This window comes from Antennarius striatus, chromosome 12, assembly GCF_040054535.1.
Source record: "Antennarius striatus isolate MH-2024 chromosome 12, ASM4005453v1, whole genome shotgun sequence".
NCBI lineage: Eukaryota > Metazoa > Chordata > Actinopteri > Lophiiformes > Antennariidae > Antennarius > Antennarius striatus.
This window is the reverse complement of record NC_090787.1, coordinates 10,042,605-10,054,412: the sequence shown is the minus strand read 5'-3', so window position 1 is coordinate 10,054,412 and position 11,808 is coordinate 10,042,605. Positions and strand designations below refer to the sequence as shown.

Here is an 11,808-nt window from a genome sequence, read left to right as displayed (position 1 = left end):
GAATGATTGAAGAAACGATTTTATTCCAATGTAATATTGTTCTTTATATGGACATGTAGTAATAGTAGTGTAGTAGTTTATGGGATTGATTTGGAAGGGTCTTTAAATAATGCAATTATATAGATTGTATGAATGCTAATGAATTGCCGCAGACAAGCGTATGTGTTTGGTGTCATAGCACAGCATACTTCCACCTCTGGCTGGCTCTTTGTTTGCTTTTGCCATGCGTTGGCTAGCCTATCCCGCTAACTCCAAGCCACATTTAGCCTGTTTTCCACTTATATATCATTCTGCTTTTATTTTCCTTCTGTCTGACCAAACACAGAGGACTGAAATGGCCTTTAGCAGGGCTAGTATTGGTGCCACTCTCAACCATTGATAGACAGATTCGGTCATTTTGGTTTTTATTGGCTGCCATGTTCAACTTTAACTTAACTCCTAAATTGCTTACACTGGCCAAGTACCTGCCAAAATACATGGCAAAACACGTGACAGCTAAGTACAGCACATGCAGCTTATTTTATCTTCTTGTTTTTAGAGATTAAGACTTCCTATGTTTCATGCAGAACCGTGGTAATGCTTAACGTAAGAAGTGTACAAAGAGTCAGTGTTAGGTATTTATTGTGGTCTGTAGTTGGACACTGGAGTGTGCGGACGGATAGAAGAAGGAGGAAAGGGAAGAGGCATGGTGGTTTTAGCCACCAGCTGTTGTTACCTTGAGCATAACGTCCTTTAACTTCCATTACAGCGAATCACCACAAGCCACAAACACGCTAGCTTCCACTGACTGCAAAACAACCAAACTCACTTGTTTACCAGCTAATGTGCCATATATTCATTCTCTCTTACTCATTCAACCCCCCAATCTACTTGATTGTTCTTATACCAACTTCATATTTCACTCTTAAATCCATTTGTACATTTTTATTGCCATCTCTCATGATCTATTTCTCTCCCTGTGTAATTCTTTTCACATTCTATTTCTATTCATTTCTTTCTTTTTAATTTCTTTTTATCTGTGTCTTCTTCCTTTTGCCCCACTCAGATCCTTTGTTGGTCAGAATGCCGGGTAAGCGTGGGTAACCCCGACGTCCATGTAAAAGCCTTGAGCTGTGGACTCGTAGAGCCTCAGTGCCAGCAGATGAAAGCGGAGAGAGATTCTGGGGCTGGCACCCATATCCCTCTGTCCTGCCACCGTGGCCTCTTATTTCTCAGAGAAAATTAATAACTTTAACAAACATCAATGGACGAGCGCCTGATGCTTGGTTAGCTTGTCAGCTGGCCTGGTGTACGAGCGTGTGTCCGTCAGCATTTTAGTGTGTCCTCTTCATATGCAGGATATGTGTATTTTGCTTGTGTGTTTGCAGGCCTGCACATGTGTATTAAAGATTGCACCTTGCAGCATGCAAAACCATTGCCTTATTGTACAATGACCCGAATACCATATTCACATGATCAGCATGCAGTTTAGGAAAACTTTAAATCAGTGTGACTGTTTACGCTGAGTGATGCAAATAATGTGAACAGCGTGATGCAAATGATGTCAATCTTGTGTCATTGTCATCCTAACGTAAAATTAATAATTTCAATTTGGAACCTTGTGTGACAATATGTTGTAAAAGTCTGTGAATGTTTTCCAGACATCAGTAGGTGGTTTTTGTATCCAGTAGAAGACAACCTTGTGCAACAAGCTGATTATGGGACATGTAATTGTAATACATGTCATAGACATGTAATACAAACTGATCTCTTGGCAAGATGTACGCAGGAAATGACATATTTGTATTAAAGTGGAATAGCCTCATAGCAAATGAGGACATATAGATGTGGACTTTGGTCACTTCCGGCTACAGTGTAGGTCAGCAGGCAGTTTGAATATATCAAATCACAGGGCTTGCATTTACCAGATTCCATGGTTCTTCTACAGGTCCCAACATCAATCACCCAGAAACGGCAAAACCAGTGGAGGAAAGCATAATTTCAGTGTGAACTTGCCATAAAAGACCCAGTGCAAGACAGAGAAAATGACAGGCTGATAAATATTAAAGAAAGAGGGAAGAGGTTTCAGGCACCACACTGGTTTGGTCTGATCCGATTGTTGTCTGCTTGAAGTCGTCTGCCATGATGCCCTTTCTTGGGGCCAAAGGCAACTGAAAGACGGATGTTTGAAGGGAAGGAATGGGAGGATAGATGGGAGAATGCAACCACTTCTGAAGCATTGTCGACAGCCACTCTGAATAGGCAGCGGGCCTGGCTCGAGCCCCGCCCGTATTTGGAATCTTCAAAAGACGGATGTCACACACACACACACACACACGCACACACACACACACACACACACATGCACACGCACACACACATGCATGCACATACACACCCAAAATATGTTGATAAATACAGGAAAGCATATGCCCGTTCACATTAGTCTATAGATTTCTGCTCTTGCACACAAATATGTAGAAAAACATCATTAAATGAAGCAGATAGGTCTCAACTCTCAAACACAGGCAGTATAAACATACCATACTGTACATGCCTGTATGTGATGGATCAGTTCTGCATTAGATAACTTTGTGTTTTAATCCTTGGATGCCACCTGTAGTAGGTCTGCTAAGTCCAGTAATCCCTGTTCATTGCCTGCAGGCTGCTAGTTAGTGGCTCAAAAACTTTTACTGCAACAAGCAGGAGGAGGCTGAGGACGAACCACTAAGTCTTAATAATATATCTTGAAAAATATTCACTGCTTTTTTGAAGACTTGAAATGGAAGATCAGTATAGCCTTATGTCTGTATGGTCAATATGAGTTAGCTGGTTAGAGTAGCTTACTTAAATTTGGACTGAAAACAGTTAGCCTTCTGCCTGTATGAAACACAATCCACCTATCCTATAAATTTAGTTAATTATGGTTTTATCAAAATGCTTTAAAGGATTCATGTGCTGCACTTTTCTTTGGGCTGGAGCATGAACTTCCTGAAGTTTTTTTTTTTTTTTCATCAATCTTTGAGAGTTTGAAAGGCAACCATTGGAAAACCTAAATTATTTTTTCCTGCCAAGGAGTCGTCTGGAACATAACTTCCTGAAAAACGGAAACTTGCCATTCATACAAATCAGTGTTTGTCAGGATATGCCGAGATATAACTGAGCTACGATGCGTTAATGGGTAGGCATCACCTTTGGAGGTGCTAGTATGTGATTTTGTTAGCTTTGGACTAGGTCAGGAAAGCAGTTTCCCCCTGCTTTGAGTCTTTGTTTCGACTATGCTAGTGGGTTGTTGGTTGTAGCCTGATACATAATGATGGACATTTATAACAGAAGCATTAATCTTCTCATCTAAGCCACAGCATAAAAACAAAGAAAAGTCATCAAGCCACCACAATCATTGCTGTCCATCTCTGTAGCTATGTCAGAAGACATTTTAGTCAGAAGGAATCATCAGTACGATCAACAACCATGCTGAGAGATTTTTTTTTGTGACACCCCTAGCTAATACTTCATTATCAGCGCATTTCCACTTCACATGGCTCACAGTAAAACACTGACACTTCTATTTGACAAATTGTGATTCGTTTTGCTCGTATGTTCCATACCAGGAAAGTTTTGATGAATTTACGCAAGTGTTGGTTGATGTTCTATTTCAGCTAAAGGGTAAACACTGCTATACATGGCTGTTTACTATGTGTGAATCTGTCTCTTTGCTCGTTTCTGTTCCATCAAGAGACATGAAAAGCAGTGGAGCTGCAAAAATACTTTATGATGTTTACACTCACAAATAATAAAACATAAATTGTGGAAACCCTCAGCCTTGTACAGTTCAGTTCATTCAAAAGAGACTGCCCTTAGAAACAGAGGTGAGACCACTGATTTTCTGCTGGCAAATATTTGAAGAGCTAATTTGGAGGGGTTGGGTTTGCTGGTGTTAAACAGTGTGTGTGTGTGTGTGTGTGTGTGTGTGTGTGTGTGTGTGTGTGTGTGTGTGTGTGTGTGTGTGTGTGTGTATGTGTGTGTGTGTGTGTGTGCCTGTGCGTGTGTGTAGAGAGAGGTGTATTAGCCACATGCTGCCAGAAGCCAGGGATTTATAAAGGCAAAGGGTACTAAAAAGATAACTTGAAAATTAAGTTATTAATTTTGCTGATTAAGTTATTAATCTTATTGATTGATCAGGACTGTTATCTAGTCCAATAACACTGGATTGTTTCAAGAGTCACAGATTTATGTGATCTGGTAGCAATTTATGTGATCTGGTAGTCTGTTTGACTGTCAGCCAACGTTCAGGCAATAACTTTGTCTTAATTACCCCATTACCCACTCAGCCAACCAAACATTAGTCATCAATGACCTCTTGATTTTATTTGATATCGGAATTAAGCCTGAAAAACAACTGCTGCCTGCTCCGGGAAATTGATTAGGAAAATAGATTGTCTGTTGCTTACACTCTGATACAGAACCCTTGGGGGTGACAGCATACAAGCAGTCAAGGGCAGACACAGAAAACCACAACAAGTGGAGATACGACGAGGCAGCACTAAAGAGTCAGGCCGGTGTTTGCTGCTCCCCTGCTTGCCGGCAGCCTGCGGACTGGGCTCTCCAGTGCGCCTTGTCCCCTGGAGGGGCGGGGTGGGTGGCAGAGCATAGGGAGAGAGGGAGACGAGAGAGACTTGGAGGGCAGGACTGGCAGGGGTGCGGTCTGAAGTGGCAACAGATCGTTTTGGATCACTCAAATCCCTTCAATTCAACTGGAAGGCAGCAGTCGGTCGTGACGCCGGGGCGCATGTGGAGACGAGACGCGTCGGACGCGCAGCGGGAGACGGAGGCTGATGATGGGATAGAGTCCCGGCGCGAAGGACAGAGGCAGAGAAAACCACAGCACTGCCACTTGGTTATCAGTAACTACTCTCTTTAGCTCTCTCTCGCCCAGCAAATCGACTTTGAACCTGTTTATTTAAACACACGGACTTTACAGCCCGCACGCTGACTGTTGATTCTGTGCGGCGGAGGGAGCAAAGTTTCTCAATTGCGCTACTTTTCTATTTTTTAAAATTTATTTTTATTTTTGGAGCAGTTAAAAACTTTGTGGTGTCCTGATGGTCTCCGATGCAGCTTCATTTATCCGACTTTTTCGGACGTGATGCCACGACAGTTACGGACAATGGAGTCGGGAAGTGAACCGGGGAGGTACTGAAGACATCTCTCTCACCCCCAAGAGAGAGTCCTGCCTCCCCCAGGGGCGATGCGATTCTCCTTCCTTCTTCTCACCGCCTCTCTGTGTGCCTTGGTCCTCCTCCTCGCACCTGTCTCGGAGGGCTGCGGGCCGGGGAGGGGGTACGGCAAGAGGCGGCTCCCAAAGAAGCTCATCCCGCTCTCTTACAAACAATTCAGCCCCAACGTGGCGGAGAAGACCCTGGGGGCCAGCGGGAGACCCGAGGGCAAAATAACGCGCAATTCCGAGCGCTTTAAAGAACTGACACCGAATTACAACACAGATATTATCTTTAAAGATGAGGAGGATACAGGAGCAGACAGGATGATGACCCAGGTAAGGCGGATGGACGGGGTCAGGGTGGGCTCGGCGGCAAAAAACTTGCGATGAGGAGTGCGCAAAAACTGGACCTATGTTCACAAAAGAGTAACTTCCTTAGAAACACATAAAAACGTAACAGAAGTATCTGACATGGTTAATCCAGACCTGACAGGTGACTGCAGCAAACCGTTCCATGAAGAGAACCGTTTAAGACTAGATCAGAGTCTCTGTTGCCTCCAATTGTCTGCTGAGTGTTTGCTGTCGGTTAAATGTTTAAACCAAAAACCATCGATTGAATTGATTGTCGGACCCTAGTTTCACTTCAGGACTGTGCTACCCGACACGCTGCGTTTGCCATGAAATTTATTGCTTTCACTCCTTATTCTAAGCCTTGTTTTATTCTCAATCATCCTCCATTTGTAAGACTACCCTACAATTTCCCATTAGGCTACAGAAGCGCGTAGAAGCCTGTGTAGGATATATTTAAAGCGATTTTAATCTTATTTCCTCATTATTGTCTTTATGTCTACTTGGCACACAAGTAGGCACCTCTCACTCATATAAATACAAGAGCAATGGCTCTTTCAGCATAGAGCACACACACTATTTGTAATTGACCAGGTGACAAGCGCAGAAAAAAGTCATCTCAAATAAATTCATTTATTTTCTCGTGAAGACATTCGATGAGTGTGGCGTAAGCGTCACATAGCTACAAATCAGATTCATTACATCTGAGGAAATAAAGCTCCTGTGTGATCTTCACCTCAGATCTTAAGTAAGTATTTTGAAAACTGCTCAATCATCCCAAGAAAGTATGCATATGTGTGTACTTTGACCACTGACGAATTTAACAGAGCAATTATCTGCATTCCTTTATGAGTGGGTTTGTTGGGAGTCACCTTATGCCCTTATCACCTTTGTCTTGTTGCCTTATGGACACGTTCTTGTTCTCCTCTTTCCTCTCAGCGCTAAAGTGTTCATATCCATTTACCCACGGTTTTCTTTTTTAACCTTCTTTGCCTCTGCCTTAAAGAGATGACAGATTTATATCAGACACACACACACACACACACACACACACACACACACACACACACACACACACACACACACACACACACACACACACACACATACACATCAGCCACATTGCATGAGTCTTTTTTTTTCTCTCTCAAGCCTTTCCTCAGACACATCACAAGTCTCCTGACAACAGCTGTCTTTGTCCTCAGTTGAAGTTTTTCAGGATTACAAGAACGGCTTCGTTTCATCTGTTTCTAACAGCCTGCCTTTCCCCTCCTTCTGCAGCGTTGTAAAGACAAGTTGAACTCCTTGGCCATCTCTGTGATGAACATGTGGCCTGGTGTGAAGCTGAGAGTCACGGAGGGCTGGGATGAGGATGGTCATCATTCGGAGGACTCGCTGCACTATGAGGGACGTGCCGTTGATATCACCACCTCAGACAGGTTGGTGTGAACTTTTTTGTTGGTGTAGTCAGGCTAGAAATAGCACAGCCAGCAGTTAGTTTGCATAGCATCACTTCAAAAACCTATCAAGTTGTGTGACTGACACTACCTTTTTTTTTGGACTGGGTAATATTTATGTAGCCCCTAAATATTTTTATCTTGGTTTGGAGTTGATAAGTTTTGCCTTCCTTCTCGTAGGGATAGAAATAAGTATGCCATGCTGGCCAGGCTGGCTGTAGAAGCTGGATTTGACTGGGTCTACTATGAGTCCAAAGCCCACATCCACTGCAGCGTCAAGTCAGGTAAGAGCTGAGTGTAAATGGGAGTGTGGGTCCTTATCTGTTAGTGTGTTTGTATGTTTTTTTTGTGTTAGTAGCCAGCTTTCATTACTAACGAGGTCGATTTCAGCGCCTTAGTTGGCGTTTCACTGATGGTTTACCTCACCTTTCACCACAGTTGCCGTTAGCCTGTGTGTTTGTGTGTTTGGCCTATTGGGAGCCAATCAAAGGAGAGCGTGCACCTGTGTTCTTACCTGTTCTCATTTTCACTTCTTCTTAAAGTGATCTTCCTTTGTGAGTGTAGAGTTACATGTTTGACCAAGGCTGTGCTGTGATTTGTGGTGAGATGATATCTAATATTATATGTTTCTGATCAAAAAATGAATGGGGCAATCTCCAGTGGATGAAACAAAGATTCTTTATACAGTTAACTGAGACATAAATACAACTATGTCAGTTTAAAGTGACATCATTTCTTCTTCCTTCTTTTCAACCATACAGATTTTTATTCTTTTAATTCATTGCCATGGTCAGTGACATTGCTCCAACACACCCTTCGTGAAACCAAAGTCAAACACAGCCTTAATGCCATAAATTCTTGATGGCGTTGTACCTGCAGCTATTGTAACGTTTGTTACATTATAGAAATCCATTTACCCACGTCTGGTAATGCTATTTGATGCCAAGCTATGTTGTAGAACTCCATTGGGGTTAGTAGGTTGTGAGATGATTAACTCTCTCTTTGTTTTGCTGTTGCTTTTCCTTCAGTAGGTTCCTTTCAGATCTCTTATCAAAGTCTTATCACCTACCGGTCACAGCCCTCCTTTCTGCAGCCCTCAGGCTTACAGACACACACCTTGGACAAATATTTGGCTGCCTTAAGACTGCTTTAAGGCAACCCTCCCACACACACACACACACACACATACATACAGAGATTAATACTCCTGACATTCCTATTTCTAACTAGTTCCACCATCAGTCATCCGAGCAAATATTCTATTGTGTTCCTTCCTGTTATCACCAGTCTGCTTTCTATGAGTTCATTCTGAAGCTTGTTTACCAAAACAGCTGGATGAATTTTTAGGGATCAAGTTCATGACAATGTGCCAACACCCTTTCTTTATTTAGACTGAGAGTGGTCATGTGACTCAGTTCATAACAGTAACTGTGCTTTAACCCAAAAAAACATCTAGAGCTGAGTCTGAGTTTGTGTGTTTCCTGTCTCTCTCACCCCCGGGTCGTGCTCAAACTGCAGTGATACAATCAGCTGGTTATCCATTAGCTCTTGCTGACTGCCTCTCCTTGCCACCTCGTCTCACTGTTTCTTAAAGGGACATCCTATTTCAGCTCAAATATGCATCCTGTGGCATCACAGAAAGTCTAAATACATCTTAGGAATGATACATGCGAAGCCTAAAATAAGGAGGAAACATGCTTTTGTAACAGTTTTGTATTGTGGCCACAATACTGATTCATATCTGATCGTGTTGTCCTTCAACTTAAGTAGACTAGCAAAATAGACACACATACCATAACAAAGCGAAGGCAATTGTCTCATTTATTATATAAAAATAACAGGAGACCTTTTCTCATCAAATATTCAACTGTCAGTTTTTGAAACACATTCCTGTGAACCAACCGAACGTTTGATAAGTTTCAGATTAAAAATTCTACTCTTTTTTGGAAACAATGCAATCAGTCCTGAGTCAGATTTGCAGGCCTCAGACATATACAGTAGAATGCATGAAGACAAACCTGTTGAAAGAAGTTTGCAAACAAATCCTTTTAAACTCTCACACACGAGAATTGGGCCATCAAAAAAACACCACAGAATCAAACGGAAACACTGATCTGTGGATCAAAGCAGTGTTTGAGGTGTGTCAGAAAACGTGAATTGGAAAAGGCCAAGTTTGAACAAAAGTCACATCATATACACATGCTACAATCTACCACAGATCGCTGAGATAAAGGCGTCCTTGAGCCGGGTGTCAAAGTCTCACCTGTTAGATCACTCTCTGATCATGCAACCCTAAGTTGAAGTGAATGTGCTTCTCCACTGTCGCTCCACTCCTGAGAGAAAGTCATCATCAACTCAACCTCTTATTTTTGACTCATCAGTGCAAACTGTGCAAACAAATGAGTGACATGAATTCATTATGCAAAATAAAATAATCCATTGTTTTTCTTTCATCTCTCTAGAACATTCAGTTGCAGCCAAAACTGGTGGTTGCTTCTCCGGTGATGGCCAGGTGACCCTCAAGGGTGGGGCTACTAAACGGTTGCGTGACCTGCGCCCTGGTGACCATGTCTTGGCTTCGTCAACAGTAGATGATAGCAGCCCCCTCCTCTACAGCCCAGTTTTATCCTTTTTGGATCACCAGCCTAATGCCACAAAGGTTTTCTACATCATTGGCACCAACGCAGGACTTATTCTGACTCTAACTGCTGCTCACCTGGTCTTTGTCACAGACTGTACTGATGGGTCAGGGGGAACGAAGCGGGTTGAAACAGACGAAGAATCAGGTTTGGGCTCAGTTTGGTGGGGAGGGCCCAGGCGACAAGCAGGGCTTAGGGCGGTTTTTGCCAGTGAGGTGCGACCAGGACAGTGTGTCGTTACATCACAAGGGGAAGTTGGGGAACAGCCAACGCTTTCTATCGTGACCTTTGTGGAAGAAGGCAAGAAAACTGGGTTGTATGCCCCCCTGACCCAGCACGGGTCTATAGTTGTTAATGGCGTGCTGGCATCCTGTTATGCTGCAGTGGACAACCACCATTTAGCCCACTGGGTCCTGGCCCCACTGAGATTCTTCTACAGCCTGATGGGACCTTCAGAACCACAGACTGATGGTCTGCACTGGTATGCTTCGCTTCTACAGAGGCTAGGGCAAATGCTGCTGGACGCTGGACACTTCCACCCCTGGGGTATGGAGGAAGGTCATAGATAGGGGCCACAGAGTCATTCATAATGATTCTTCATACCCCCCCCCCCACCTGTATCCAGGAGAACCAAAGCACAGACTGAAAGACAGCCAAAGATAACTGATTTTCTATTGTTGTTTTTCACCAGCTGTACATTAACAAATGTTTCCAGAGGTCACATGCATAAACATGTGTAGAAGTCAGATACAGGAGACTGAGAGGATTTATCGTTTTAGTAATTTTGATTTAGAGTACTGCAAATAAAGAGATATGACAGGAAATGTATGACAGTTCTATAAGTGCTTTTTAAATTTTTAATGAACATTTTTTTTCAATAACAAAATAACTTCTGGCATGAGGTGATTTATTTTTTTTATTCAGATTAGGATTTGCACATTTATGTCTCAGAGATTAACAAATAAGCACTTTCATTCAAAGTAATAGTATTCAGTAGAATAAAGACTTGGCGGTGAAGTGAAGCATTCAGGTTTCATCATTTGTGTAAGACAACTTCTGGAACACCTTTGGTCAACATGTGACAGGAAACAGGAAGAAAAGTGATGAGGAAGCGATGGAAGTTGGCCGAAGCGTGGACAAGGTGTGATACGAAGCTCGATACGTACGTCATGTACTTAGTGAGGTTACAAAGGAAGGAGATGCAACAAAAATTCTGTTTACTGACAGAAACGTCACTGCAGTAAATCCACTGATTATTTATAGAGCTTTCACTGTGTAGCAGGATCAAATGTACAACATAAGAAATAATGCATTTACTGAAGGCAGTGCAGCAGTTTGCTTTTGTTGCATTTGAATGTGAGGGCATGACTTGTAACATTAGTGAAGCTCTGGTGCAGCGAGGAGTTATAGAGGTTACAGTGTTGATCTGTTTTTCCAAATAAAGCAGCCAGTCAGTTAAGTTGATTGTTCAGAACTGATTCATGTGGTTCATTTATACATCTTCTTGTGTTTAGTAGTCATTTTTATTTAAAGGGTTTTAATTTCTTGCATATTTTGCATTGTTTTGGATTCTCGATGTTCAGGTCATTTGTATCTATGTAGGGCATACACAACACTCAGGCTGTATTCAACTACTGTATTAAACTAAAGCTATGCATCCTGTTAAATAACTGAAGGTAGATCTCTTTAATCTTGAATAGTAAGTTACTTGATGGCTTTACTTTGCATGGTCTATTTATCTGTCTCCTAGGACTTCAGGCCTATAGATTAGCACAGGTGAAAACTGTTTGTAACAGTGAAGGAAGCAGATGCGGTAGGTGAATTCATTATAAGTCATATTGTCCTTTCCTTCTACTCCTCTTGAGTATACTTGTGAAAAGTTTAGGACCTCACAAGCGTTACTCTATTTGCTTACGAAAAGATTTGTCACATATGTATATTAAGCTATAATTGGAGAGACTATTTAAAGATCTATTTTTAGAAAATAATGTAAACTATTGTTATTTTTGGCAGTTCTGTGCATTCAGTTTGTATTTGAAATATAAAGTTGTTTTAAACCAAACTGGTCTGTGCATTATTTGATAGCCACAAGGTTTTAAAATATTATTGATCAGTAAGAACAATGAATTACACTGTGGTGTAATAAAGCTATTTTCTGTTTTGGATT

At 42.1% G+C, this 11,808-nt stretch overlaps 1 protein-coding gene across 1 annotated transcript; it reads left to right on the top strand.

The window, feature by feature from the left end:
* The first annotated feature begins 4,723 nt into the window (after positions 1 to 4,723).
* LOC137605010 (indian hedgehog B protein-like) lies at positions 4,724 to 11,651 on the top strand. Its single transcript, XM_068329321.1, has 4 exons — positions 4,724 to 5,533; positions 6,827 to 6,984; positions 7,183 to 7,286; positions 9,465 to 11,651. Exons 1-4 carry the CDS (start codon positions 5,228 to 5,230, stop codon positions 10,208 to 10,210), a joined length of 1,314 nt encoding a protein of 437 aa, XP_068185422.1. The 5' UTR covers positions 4,724 to 5,227; the 3' UTR covers positions 10,211 to 11,651.
* The last annotated feature ends 157 nt before the right edge of the window (positions 11,652 to 11,808 follow it).

Excerpts from the sequence above, each read along its gene's own strand:
- LOC137605010 (XM_068329321.1), top strand. The coding sequence starts at position 5,228 with ATGCGATTCTCCTTCCTTCTTCTCACCGCCTCTCTGTGTGCCTTGGTC. Across the intron at positions 5,534-6,826 it reads CAGACAGGATGATGACCCAG|CGTTGTAAAGACAAGTTGAA; the intron begins GTAAGGCGGATG and ends CTCCTTCTGCAG. Across the intron at positions 7,287-9,464 it reads CCACTGCAGCGTCAAGTCAG|AACATTCAGTTGCAGCCAAA; the intron begins GTAAGAGCTGAG and ends TCATCTCTCTAG.